Source organism: Dipteris shenzhenensis, chromosome 12, assembly GCF_047967505.1.
Source record: "Dipteris shenzhenensis isolate YYH24624 ecotype China chromosome 12, Dip_SZ_1.0, whole genome shotgun sequence".
Lineage (NCBI taxonomy): Eukaryota > Viridiplantae > Streptophyta > Polypodiopsida > Gleicheniales > Dipteridaceae > Dipteris > Dipteris shenzhenensis.
Genome location: NC_141607.1, coordinates 8,265,572 through 8,279,725, shown reverse-complemented (window position 1 = coordinate 8,279,725; position 14,154 = coordinate 8,265,572). Strand labels below are relative to the sequence as shown.

Below are 14,154 nucleotides of genomic sequence, written 5' to 3'. Positions count from 1 at the left end.
GAAATAGAAGCAACAATGAGTTAGTACACATGAAAACCCATTCACAAAGCATCAAGATAAACCACATGCACCTTTGCCTATAGCCAGCTCTGATACTTGGCTAAAAAATGTTTGGTACAATATGTCATGGAGACTCCCATCAGGAATCGTGGCTAGGACCGTGAAGTCAAGCACTCCTAGTAGCGAATCTCGAGCATGCATGAATGACATGTTTTTGGCAACATACACATCATCAGTGAACGTGATATAGAGTATCCCTCCTTGAGCACACTTGGTGTTGCATCAATGCGCAATGAGACATTAGAAGTTCCACCCCTCATTCGGACCTTTCTTTGCGGTAGGGGGACTCTTGATTCTGTAAAAGCTGTTAACTTGTATGACATCCTTGAGTTGGTTGACATACACATGGGGGACATGCAATGCCATTGTCTGACAACACTCCTCGTCAGTGAGATCCACTTGCATATACACAGGGTAGGAAGCATTGCTGGCTTTGAACATAAATCTTGGATTCGCAAGATTGGAAGGGAATTTGAATGTGGTGGCCTACATGTTATAGGCACTAATGCTCTCAAAGGTTCAGGATCTTGTCTTCTACCTTCCAAATCCATCACTGGAGTGACACAGTTCAATTGATCTAATCAATGATAAATGCATATGTTCTTGATTGGTTTTGATGCTTTAACACAATTATGTTTTTCAGCTTACATATGCACATTGCAATAGAGCCATTCTTAGTTAACAAAGAGTCCTTGCTATTGGCCAATTTAGAAAAGGAAAATTTTAACACGCATATTGATCTCTATTTTTTGAAAACTTAAAATGTATCATAGTGCAGCTCCCACCAAATCATTTATATAGTCACCATTAATGTAGCAAATAGACTTATTGTTTGCAAGAATCTAATTCGCAACAGAATGGTACAATTTACCACGAACGAAATAAAACTAGTATTATGAAAGCCAAATCAAAACTAGTATGCAAGGCAGCTAATTGAACATACCCAAGATACCCATTACAATGCTGACATGAGATTGAACACCAACAACCTCAACCAACTCTTGATAGGCCGCTCCCTAACATGTAACAAAGTCACATATTCGTAGGGAGGAGCATCAAAACAGTGAATATGCTGGAGAGTTTCAAAGCCCAGTTCAAACATGCTACACTTTGCTAAGTTCAATCTCAAACAGTTTGTGTGTGCATCGCTTCACGTAGACGACGATCCTCATGATGATCTTACCCTGTGTCTGCTGGTCTTCTAGGGTCTTATGGACTTCATAGATACAAAGAAAATGAATCAAGATTTCTATCTACTACACGAACATGACATATAACCTCCGTCCAGACCATGAGTCTACTCACCCTTAACAAATGCTTGTTGCACCACAACTTCAAAGGCTTCTTCATCGATCATTTTGAAGATTTTTTAATGATTGTCCTCTTCATCGACATTCCTTATTTACATGGTCCCTTCATCTGAGTGAGCATAAGTGGAACACTACGTGTCAACGAAGGAGTAGATGTGTTGATCGTACACGTAGCCGAAGCAACAACCGCATTCTTATCTACTACAACACTTGCATCAACTTCATCACTTTATAGTATCATCCAATGCTACAGTGGTTTGGGCCTTGCGTTATACGCTATGAGGGATTTGTATGGAAACTTTCTACTTCAAGCCTACGAAGCATAGTTTGCCCGATTAGTTCCCACAGGCATCAGTCCATTCAGTTCTATCATCGGTGTACACATTCGCACATTTGAAACCAGTTCAGTACATTTGGCAATTCAGCACATGAGTGACACTTGCCAGAGTTATCTTCCTTGGATTCAAGATTGTTGTATTTGTCTTGCACGCACATATGCCACCCAACACAGATTAGTAGTTGAATCCATGATTACATATCTATCTCGACATCAGCATTCAGCACCTCATATGCCTCAAGGATATCCTGTCAAGAGGTTCATTATACCTCACATTCGGTCATGCAAGACATCAAAGGCAGCTTGGGAGATATTGGAGAGTATGTTTGCAGCAAGAAATGATGCCAGAGTTTCCTTTCTGAAGCGAGAGCTTTCTTGGCTCGATGGAGTTGAATCTCCTCTAAGGATGTGCTAGTCTACAACTAGACAACATGTCAAAGTGAAAAATGCAGCAAATGAATTTTATCTTGATTCATTTAACATGCTGGAGCCTGGGTACGCCTGGGTACGCTGCAATGGATTAGGAGGTGGTTCCGATGATCAATCATTTTTGCAGACGAATCCAGAATTGGGAAAGTCAAATTTTTTGTTGCACCATAACGTAATCAAGGCAAAAGAGAGGATCTCCAAAGTTCAAGAATGCATGCTTTTCATCTTACGATCACGCAGTCGACCCGGCTCCTCCTCCTCCATGAAGTCATCATGCTTCGCACTTTGCACCGGGACACATTCACAATAAGCAAAACGAAATGCTCGTGGAAAAATTGTAATCTAGATAAATTAGATGTAGAGCGTCCACGCTGGGTTGACCAGAACTAGCATCGTCCTTGCATGCACCCTCTTTCTTGCTTCTAGACTTCCCAAACGCTACACAAAGAAACCATGCAACGTAAGAACACCACTGCACGCAACGTAAGAACACCACTGGATATCACACAATACTATAGGACGTCGCACAATCAGAAAGAAAGAAAGAAGGAAAGACTAGAGATGTTTCTCCCGGCCTCCATTGAGTCAACACATACTTCCAATTCTGCCAACTTCCCTTCTTTCCAACTATAATTCGCAAGCAAATCTTTGAAGCACAAGACTATGCTAAAGAGCGGACTCATGCACCTATTTGTATAAGTCATGCATTGCCGCATCTCTGTCTGTGTCGCAAACTACACCAATCCTGGACGTACACCCACCCAACACCGCATCTCGCCCAGGTCTCCTCCTTACCAACGAAAATAGAAACCACATGCGACTCCAGAGCCCCCTGGGCCTAGTTCCATCGAGTGCCACGTGGCCGAGATAGGGCAGGGGCAAAACCAACTTCAAGAGAGCCACGGTCAGCCAAAATCTAGGGTTTTGCACTTAACAAGTCGTCAGTCCCTCTCTTCCCGCCATAGCCAAGTCCAGCTCGAGTTTGTAGGTACCATGCCCGGCAGACAGGATTTTCGATGGGGCGACCTTGGCGACGACGATGAAGGACTTGATTCCGTTCTCCCACCTCCTCAGATAATCGGCCCTGACGAGAAGGGGATCAAAATCATCATAGAATGGCGCAAAAACGAGGATGGATCGCGCGTGAAGGTTACCAAGACCTTGCGCATCAGGCGGCAGGTCAAGAAACTTAGCCCTGCCGTTGCTAGGCGGCGTGGCATCAAGAAATTCGGAGATGCCGTCGGCCAGAACTCCTCAGATAACCTTACGGTCGTTTCCACGGAGGAGATTTTCTTAGAAAGGACCAAGGCTGCTGGTGGAGCTGCTAGTGGCAAGCAGGAAGATCGGGTCACGGATCTTGCCAGTCTTGGAAATGCGTCTCTCATCGTTTGCAGGACTTGTGGTAAGAAGGGTGATCACTGGACTTCTAAGTGTCCCTTCAAGGATCTGATCGGAACGAAGGGTTTCATGATGGGTGACAAGCCTCCCATGGAGGACGAGGGTCCTGGTTTGGCAGCTCCTGGATTGGGATCTGTGACCGGTGGGAAGGGGTCTTATGTTCCTCCAAGTTTGAGAGGTGGAGCTGGGAAGGGCGATGGGGACAGCATGAGGAGGGGTCGGGACGACAATTCTATCAGAGTCACGAACTTATCAGAAGATACCAGAGAGCAAGATTTACAGGAGCTATTCAGGCCCTTCGGTCCTATCTCTCGAATCTACGTGGCCTTTGATCGGGAGACCGGCCTTAGCAGAGGATTCGCCTTCATCAATTTCGTCAACAGGTGCGGTTCGTAACTCGTTTGCCATGAGAAGCCCATTCGCATAGTTGTGCAAAATGGTTATGGCATCGTGTAGACCCACTATCGGGCTTAGATGATGTCTATTATATTTTTGCTATGAGATTATATATTGTTATTCGCATCACCTGACTCTAATTCAACTTTTTGCTATGCATGATGAGTTTAGGCTCTGACCCTAGAGTATAAATTGGTATTATTCCCATCACCGGTAACTTCTAATTAAAGCAGAAATTGGGCTTCAGTTTCCAGGTTTCTAGGTATTGGTAGCCATGATGTGCATACACACCTAATTGGGGTGGAAAAAAAGTGTGGTCCATTTGCTCATGCTATTGTTCCTGCTGTTCCTTAGATGCATGGCCGTTCCAGCACATTCATTTATTTTGTTCCATTTTGGATTTATGGGGCTCAAATTCTCAGTAAAGGTTTCGGCTTTCACTAGTAAGGTACCAGATCGTGGACTCACCATGGAGATGGAACTGGGTTGAGATCCATTTGTCCTTGTCTCGAATTGGACGTTTTGCATGCCCGATTCTGCATCTTTGTCAAGAGTGCATGCATCAAGTAGCCATGAAGTATCAGCTGTTTATTGTGATATGTCCTCTTCTCGCGATTGTTAACTCCATTCTCCTCTCGCATTGGATAGGTACAAGGAGTGGGAGATTGTGGCTTTTCTTCACATTAGCCATTTCATAGGCTTGTATCAAGTGGTCTAATACTGAATCGAAGAAGTGAAAAATTTAGGAAGCTGGAAACTTGCTTTGGAGTGTTTAGATGGTGAAAGCAAGCTTAATGTTCAGCATGGATGGCCTAAACAATTTTCAAGAGTTCGAGTAGCTCGTTTGGAGATGTTCTCATGTTGCAACAATTGATCTTAATGTTCAGCCATGGAGGGCCTGAATGGCTAGGAACAATGGTTTGGAGATGTTCTCACGTTGCAAAAATCAAAGCTTAACGTTCAGCAATTAGATGGCCTACACGATTTTTATGAGCTCAAGTAGCTATGGCGAAGTGTTTGGAGGCTTCAAGAAAGAAGTAGTTGGAGTTTACTTCCTAGAACACGACACATGTCATAAATACAAGGTGGAAACATGGCTCACATGCGCAATTTACCCTTATCATATCTTGTATACACCCCAAACGTCTATATTATACACAAGTTATTTCCTAATATCGTGCATATGACACGTGCGCACACATACGATTGATTACATTAATTGATAGTGGTTGTTATAGAATGGGATAAGAATCTCTTCTTAGCTCTTACTAAATCAAATGTGATGATTATCAATTGCAAAGTTGGTTCACATTTTGGTTACAAGCATGCATGCCAAATGATGATGATCATCTAAGGAAGTGGTGCCCATTCATTCTATTGGGAAATCAAGTGTTGGAATGCATTGCTTACCCCTAGAGGCTTGATTGGGTGTTGTAAAGTGCCCATACAGAAGTTTTTATGAACACATGCTTAGAGGAGGTTGTAAGGTGAAATCTACGATCAAGGCCCACATATAAACTCCCATTTGAGGTGTACGACAGGGTGTTTAGAGTGTATTGATCTGCCATAAGCATGGCTGTCGTATGGGCAAATGCATGCCGGTCAACAGGTCAATGGGAAACACATGCCCATGATGGGATGTGTAGATCCACATTACAGTTTGAAGGAGCTCATGCACATGAAGGGGCTGTGCATGTATATCCTTGTGGATGCCTAGGAAGTGGGCCACGCCAGAGGACTTTAGGTATGCCAACCCTTGGCTGTGTACGTGGAGTACAATTTTGAGACAATTTTAGATGTTGATCAATCCTCATCGGAGGAGCATGATAGTGATATACTTTGGTTGCCTCCTTTGCTATATATTCAACCGAATCTGAGCATCTCTTTTACTATTATACTGTGATTTACCCAAATCTGTGTATGTTTCTATGTGTATGTTGCTATTGCTTGTTTTCACAAGAGGAGAGTGAGATTTGAGATCTATTCTGTTGTTGTGTATGTTCCAACTTCCCTATCAGTTCTAAGATGGTATTAGAGCTTAAAGTATCTACTTAGTGATCTAGTCCAATTGGGAAGGACACTGTTTGCATGATGGAAGGAGACAATGGGCCATGGGCAAGTTTTTTCAATGGGTTACATTTTTAGTTTGTGGAATTTGAGTTTTCTCACTCCCAATTGTGTTATAGATGTACATTGTAATTTTTCAATTTCAAGGAAACAGAAATAAGACGGGAGCAATTATCAACTCTTGAAGGTAAGAATATGGGTTCACTTGTGGCCAGGAGGATTTGGAAAGTGACAGTAAGATTGGAGGCAAAACCTAATGTGACAATTGATGCCACGAGTAGCACTTGTAGACCGGGTAGAGGGAAGGTGAGGATGTCGGAGCTTTGTTGTGGATGTATTGCTTTTCTATATCTAGCTTGTGAAGGCGACCTTAAAAGCTTGGATGATATTGAAGGACATGAAAAAGAGTATTAGCTCTACGAGGAACCTTTATGCAACAAAACTATCTCTTAAATACGAGATGACCAAAACTGAATTGTGGAGAAAAGTCGGTTTCAGCTACCTTAGCTGAGTTTTGTTACAACACGAAGCATACTTCTGTTGGTATGAGTCCCTTTGAGGTAAGGTATGGTTGCAAGGCCCACTTCCACCATTATTTATAAGGCAATTACCAACCAGCAAGCCAAGGATCATCTGGCCAATATGACTGCCATGTTTCAGGAGTGCAAGCACAATATGATGAAAGCTCAAGCCCCGATGAAAGAATATGCTGATCAACATAGATAGAAGGTGCCTTCGTTTGTCGAGGGGAACTATGTATTTTGAAGGCTCCACAAATCCCTTATTGCATCCTTGAAGCGGAATACTAATGTTAAGCTGCCCATAGGTATTATGGATCATATGAGATTTTGCTCCACAAATCACGTTATACATCCTTGAAGGGGAATACTAATGTTAAGCGTGCACATAGGGAAAGTTGGTGAATTGGCCTATCAGCTGGAGCTTCCTCCTACTTCCAAAGTTCTAATGTCTTCCATGTCGCGCTGCTCAAGAAACAATTGGGGACTATGGAACAAGTTTTAGAGGAATTACCTCCTATTGAAGAGGCAAGGCACATTGTATATATTCCAAAAAAGGTCATTCGATTCAGAGATTGTGTATTAAGAATAAGTCATATGTAATTTTACATTAAAGGGAGAGGCCTACCAGATGAATATTTTCTTGGTAGCCTTCATCTATTGTGGAGCAGTCCGAAGTACTCAGCTGATGCAGAATTTCGGGTCCTTGGGTACCATTGTCGCTGAATGAAGATGATTTACCTCCACTATTCTTCCATATACTATTGAAAATTTGACAATTTTCTTTTGGGGAGGGAAGGGGTGGACTGTACAAAGGGGCCAGTTAGCTAGCTAACTATTTAGTAAGCTAGTTAGTACTTTTTTTAGTAGGCTGCTCAGAAGCTGCCACATGGCACCCTAGGTTTAATCCCATGTATACAATTGTAAAATCACACAGCTCGCCCAACTATAAAAGGCTTGGCTGCTCATTTGTACACACACTTCTCATCTTGGTCATTGACAATCAATAACGTGATTGAACAGCCGAGTGCTTGCTCAAGCTGAATACAAGAAGGAATCCTGTCTTCGTGCAGCCCCTATGAGACCTGTGGTAGGTCCAGCCCATGACCTACATTCCTCTCCAAACCTTGAGGTACTTTCAGTTCTATTGAGGTACATTCCTCCCACTGTTGGACGCTGATGACGTCAGTGGGGATGTCATAGTAGCTAGTCCCTGCTATGCGTGATGGAGTTTATGGTTTTCAATCTTATGAGTGACTCTCGTCAGATTGAAACTGCACACTGTTGTGTTTTTAGAGGATGCGTTTGGGAATGTTCCTGGATTCATCTAGGTATATGTACTTTTCAGTTCTGTTTCTGCTGTATTCCTGCATGGCTCTCTACCCTAGTCTTCCATTGCTATTGTGCATTTCCCTCAAACAAGCTTAATTCTTTTCAAGTTCTCTCTATCTCACTCCTCTGCAACACATTAGGGCCTAGGACAACTGTCGGGCTGGGCCCCCCCAAAGGTCTTTATTCATTCAGAAAAATCTAGTACAAAAACGTTGCAGCTCAGAAGCTGGCTGAGCTGAAATCCATACGTGAATGAATTTTACAAAGAGCACAAGCTCATTTCTTTGGCAACATGCCACATGTCATATTCTAATCTACTTGCTAATTTGTATGCCACTTAAGGGCAACTTTGGAGTTTTGAAACACGTGGTTTCGCTGGTGATCTCCTAGTTCCTTGCTAAGCTCCATATTGCTTGGGTCTTCAATCCCTCTTGGTAACTTGCAACTAACTAATGTGCACAACCATGGCACCCATTAATGTTAGCGCTTTGCATGCAAATAATAATACGTGGACTAATCCTAGTCACTGTGGGTGTCCCCACGAAGCAAACATGTGCACATAACATAAGAAATATTCTGTCAATAAACTATTGTGCAAAGTGAAATTTGGATAGTCATGACAGTCAGGGTTTCGCAAGTCTTGGAACACAGTAGCAGCTTTGGAATCTGAGAGGTACTCCTCTTGAATCCCATGGATCCAATGATTTCCAATCTTTGTAAGTCTCTGACATTGATGATAAAGTACAGGTTGATATCCTGGAAGGTTAGTCTGCTACTACATTCTTTTTACTGACTTTATATTCAATATCAAAATCATAAATAGATAGTCACCTTCTTTGGTTAGGAGATAGATGTGTCTGAGATAGGAAGTATCTGAGAGCCCTATGGTCAGTTTTGACCTTAAAATGGCTGCCGTAAATGTAATGATTCCACTTCTTAAGTGTGTGCAGGATAGCAAGCATCTCTTGGTCATAAATGTGATACTTTGACTCTTTTATCATCCAACTCGTGGCTTTCATAGGCTATAACTCCATGACTCTGCCTGAGACTAGGCCCAATGCCATGTCCACTAGCATTGGCTTTAATAGAAAGGGCTTGAAAAATCTTGAAATACAAGGATGGATGCTGATGTCAGGGCATCCTTAAGGTCCCGGAAGCTCTTCTCTGCAATGGGTGTACAAAAAAAGCCTCTTTTGTAAACTGATCACTAAGGGGTGTAGCAATTTCTAAAAAGTATTTATGAACCTAATGTAGAAGGAAGCTAACCCAAGGGATCCCCTCAACTTTGTAGTATTAGTGGGGGTAGGCCAATCCTTTACACACTTCTCCTTATTAGCATCCCCTGATTGCTTACCAAATGGCCAGATATTCAACTCCATCAGCCATGAAGGTACACTTTTGGGCCTTGTCAAATAATTGATGTGCCCTTTGCATCTCCAAAACTTGCCTGATATCAATAGATGCTCTTTTTGGGATTGGTTGTAGATTAATATATGATCAAAAAATACCAAAACCAAATTTGTAGAGCAAAGGCTACAGGATCTTGTTCATAAGAGCTTGGAAGGTTGCAGGAGCATTTGTAACGCCAAAGGCTGTTACCTTGAATTGATACCTTTCAGTCCTCGAGGAAGGTTTAGGCTATCTTCTTCCTTCATTCCTATCTGGGTCAATTTTGGTGAAGAATTTAGCCCCCTTCAGCTTTTCCAATCCTGGGAATAGGGAAGTGGTTCTCTACCGTGACTTTATTCAAATCCTTGTAGTCATCACCGTGACTCTATTCAAATCCTTGTAGTCATCAATAGGTCATCAATTCTGGGAATAGGGAAGTGGTTCTCTCTCGTGACTTTATTCAAAACCTTGTAGTCAACATACATTCTATAGGAGCCATCCTTCTTCTTTACCTAAAGAACGGGAGAAGCAAAAGGAGAGTGGCTATGGCTAATGAAGTTTCTGTCCAGTAACTCCTTAATTTGTCTTGCCACTTCCTCACCCTTGAGGACCTATAAGGAGCCTTTTTCACAGGTTTGGAATTTGGTTCCAGCACAATAGAGTGGTCAAGATCTTGGTTAGGTAGAAGATGTTGGGGCAGTTCAGCAAATACATCTGAAAATTGCTGAAGTAACTCTTGCATGTCACTATCCTCCACTACCAACCCATTGCTATCTTGCGTTTTGGCTAAATGTAAATCTTTGCACTTTCGAGATCCTTACCTAGTCTTCTTGTAGATGTAAGAGCTAACTTAGGAGAATTGAAGCGAGCCAAAGTAATAGGCTTACGATCATGACAACACTTTGTTAGCATCTTGTCCAGATTCCAAGAGAACGCACCCAATGACTTCATCCACATATCCCAGAACTACATCAATAGGGCCCATGTCAAGTCCAATTAGATCACCAACAAATTTATAATCCCCAGGTTGTTAGATCGTAGTGGCTGGGCAACATTGCTTGCTAAAGGAGTTTTGTCCATTAGCCACCTCCACTTTAATACCTTGATCCATTCTAGTGGTATGCAACCTCAGTGCTTGGATGGACTTAGAGTTGATGAAATTATGAGTGCTTCCTTGGTTAACTAATGTGGACAGTCTTGCTTGTCAATGAATCGTTTCAAGGGAAGAGTTTGAGCTCCTTTACATCCCATTATAGAATCTGCAGATATGTTGAACAGTTCAGCCTGTGCATTAAAATAACTCTCTTCATCCTCTACACATGGATGTGCATCTGAAAGTTTGTCATGGAGAGAAAAGTCATGTGCAGCTTCAATATTCCATACTAACCAACATGTGGACACTTGGCTTGCGAATTGACCTTTTTTACTGTGGGTACCATTTTTGGAACCTTGAGGAATATCATCATCATTTATCTTATTGTCATTCACATAATCATGAAATTCCAAAATAGCTGCTTATGTTTGGGCACAAAGAAACCCAAGAGGGTATCCGTTCCATCTTTGTAGCGTGGCGGGTCTGTAGGTCTCAGAATTTCTGGAGATAGGTCTCAAAAGTGAGGCATTGTTTGGTTATATCCAAGTCCTTGAACTTGTGATCATCTTCCTTTTTTAGAAACTCAATTCTAAAAGTTTCTTCGAGCTCTGCCCAAGTGGATGACTGAGGTCTCAATTCTTCCACCAGAGTAGAGCCTTTCTGGCTAGATAGCCAACTGGTAACTGTATTCGCTTGTCTTGTGGGTAGGGGTGTGTCATCCTGCTTCAACATGTATCCACTTGCTTGGTACTATTTCTTTTTGTTTTTCAATAGTATGCTTATTAAGAAATGAAATGTTTTCCTTCTGTTCAGTTACGGACAATGGGGACTAGGTCTAGCATTTGAGGGTGGACCCCCTTGCTTGGGGTTATGGGCATTAGTGACCCACAAGAGTGATGGCCTCTCTTTGAGAGGGACATCTAGAAACCACACCCCACCTGAGTACCCAAACATGGGACCAATCAAATGCACAGATTGCATACCGACCTAGGAACCATTCAAGAGAATGTTCCCTGAGCTTTGGGTGTGGGCCTGGCAGCATGCCAAGAGTAATGGAGATACAAGATAAGACGACAAACAAATGAGCTCAGTATGGCTCAATTATGACCTTAGAGTACGTCAATAGATAGTCTAAGCTGTTAGGAACCCGTGTGTGCGATCAGAATTAAATTCTGACAACTTTGAAATTTTAGGGTTTTTGGGAGTGACGTGGCAGCTGACACGTGGCAGACTGCCACTTGGAATCTGAGCTGGCGGGACAGTCCACCTGTCCCACACATGTGGCAGCATGCATGGCAAGTGGCAGGGCATGCAGGCCAAGTGTTTGGCCTCAAATCTGGTAGATTTAGGGCAAGTGGTGGGCTGTCCTCTTTGGGACTGCAGCCCACCAAAAATCTGGGACAAGTGTCCACCTTCCACTCTAGGCCTAGGAGGGGGGCTGAGCCTATAAAAGAAGGCCTCTCCCCTTCATTCCACACATGAAAATTTCGTCACTTTTCTTCTCCCTCCTTTTAGATGATGCAGCAGAACCTCTCCAGCTCCTTGGGTGCAGCCAGCTTCTCCACAGGCCATTCTCTCACCTCAGCAGCACTTTCTCTCTCTACAACAGCACATTCTCTCTCTACACTTCCAGCCCCTCCTCTCCAGAAATCTGCCCCCTCTCAGCTCTTCTGGAACAGCAGCAGCATCCTCTCTCCTTCACCTAGCCTGGAGCAGCCACAGCCCCTTTCTCTCTCCTGCTGCAGTCTTTCTCTCTCTACTGCAGAATTTCTCTCTGTACTGTTCCAGCCCATTTCCCTTGCAGAAATCTGCCTTTCTGTGCACCTCTGGAACAGCAGCAGCTCCTCTCTTACATCTCCTCCCTTGGGATCAGCATAGGCACTCTCTCTCTACAGCTATCACTCCATAAAAGCTTTCTCTCTCTAGCCTACAGGCTGTTTTTATCTCATTTGCAGCACTATTTCATGTTGTTTCTACTATCTTTCTAGAAACTAGTGTTTGTCTCTAATGTTGGATGTAAGTGGTGATTGTTGCAGGCTTCTTCCTTGTGGATTGGGCAAGCCAAGAGCTGAAACCTGAGCTTGGAGTCCTCCTTTTTGTTGTCTACCTTGTACATATGCTCTTGAGTCTTGTATTTAGGTCCTAGGTTTTCACTGAGTTCATTAGTTTGGAAGGTGCATTGCACCTTGGTCTTGTATCTCCATTTTCAAGAATAAAGTGAGCTTGGATAAGGGGGGGGGGGCGTCTTGGCCCCTCAATCATATTGCATTCTCCAATGATGTCACTTTGTGTTTAAGCTGTATAAGTCTTAATTCCAGCTTAATTGCAAACTCTTAAGTTCAAGTATATGTGTTTGGCAACTCGCAATCATCTCATTCAAATGCCTCTGCAAAATCCGTTGTTTGAATTGATAGAAAGCACCGAGTAGTTTACATTGGTATCAGAGCCTTGGAGGCAACTGCAGCCTTCAAGAACCAAGAAGAGAAGGTGTACCCCATCATCGGCAAGCTTCGGGTACACATCCAGGGGTACTTGGATCATCTACCCTTCATGGTGGCACCACTTCAAGGATCAGATGTAATTCTCGGCATGCCCTGGCATAAGCAAGTCAACCCCCGAATCGATTATGTGAAGAATATTCTAACCCTCCAACATAAGGGTAGAGATGTGAGCATTACAGCGGGAGTTTCAGGAAACACCATTCCTATGGTAAGTCATGCACGATCTCCCAATTTGCTTAAGAAAGGAGTATGTTCTTTTCTAGTGTTTGTACGCGATAAGCAACCAAGTGAAGAAAAGTCAGATCCTCTCACAAAAGAAAGATTAGATTTCCTTCAGGAATTCTCTAGTTGCTTCTCTCAGGAACTTCCTAGTCACCTCCCTCCTGAGAGATCAGAGGATCACAAAATTGACATAGTTCCAGGGTCTTCACCTCCAAATAGACCCCCATATAGAGTTAGTCAATCTCAACAAGATGAAATCTTCAAGCAAGTCCAAGAACTCTTGGACAAGGGATTGATCCAACCCAGTAGTTCTTCTTTTTGCTCTCCTGTCTTACTAGTCCAAAAGAAGGATAAAACCTTCAGGATGTGCATAGACTATAGAGCCTTAAACAAATAGACGGTTAAGAATCGTTTCCCAATTCCTCGTATAGACGATATCTTTGATCGTTTAGGAGGATTTGAAATTTTCAGCCGCATAGATCTTAAGAGTGGCTACCATCAGGTACGAGTTGTACCTGAGGACATTCATAAAACAGCCTTCCGAACCACATTTGGGCTGTATGAATATATGGTAATGCCATTTGGCCTTACTTATTCTAAGCCGACCCTTGACCCTTAGAAGTTTCCTAATGCCCCAGCCACGTTCAATCGACTGATGGAACGGTTGTTCAGGAATTATAGACAGTTCACTGCCGTCTTCTTTGATGACATCCTCATTTTCAGCAAGAATGAGGAAGAGCATAAGGAACATCTAAAGATTGTATTTCAAATCTTAGCTGAAAATGCTCTTTACATCAATGAGAAGAAAAGTGAGTTCTTTTCTCCTGAGATTCACTATCTTGGTCACATTATCTCACGAGAAGGTGTCCGTATGGACCCAGCCAAGATACAAACAATTGTAGAGTGGCCTGACTTGAAGAATGCCCATGAGGTAAGGTCTTTTCTAGGCCTATGCTCATATTACCGAAGGTTTATTTGGCATTTTGCTGAACTTGCAGCCCCTCTACATGATCTCACTAAGAAAAATCTAAAGTTCAGATGGACCCAAAAAGAAAAGGACTCTTTTAATGCTCTAAAGCATGCCCTGACTACAGCTCCTGTA

At 42.8% G+C, this 14,154-nt stretch overlaps 1 protein-coding gene across 1 annotated transcript in view; it reads left to right on the top strand.

Moving 5' to 3' along the window:
• The first annotated feature begins 3,045 nt into the window (after positions 1-3,045).
• EIF3G1 (eukaryotic translation initiation factor 3G1) overlaps positions 3,046-14,154 on the top strand; it is a 32,116-nt gene continuing 21,007 nt past the window's right edge. Inside the window, exon 1 of the mRNA XM_087382992.1 lies at positions 3,046-3,917. Within this exon, the coding sequence (XP_087239118.1) occupies positions 3,130-3,917 (788 nt within the window). The 5' untranslated portion in view covers positions 3,046-3,129. The remainder of the gene's footprint in view (positions 3,918-14,154) is intronic.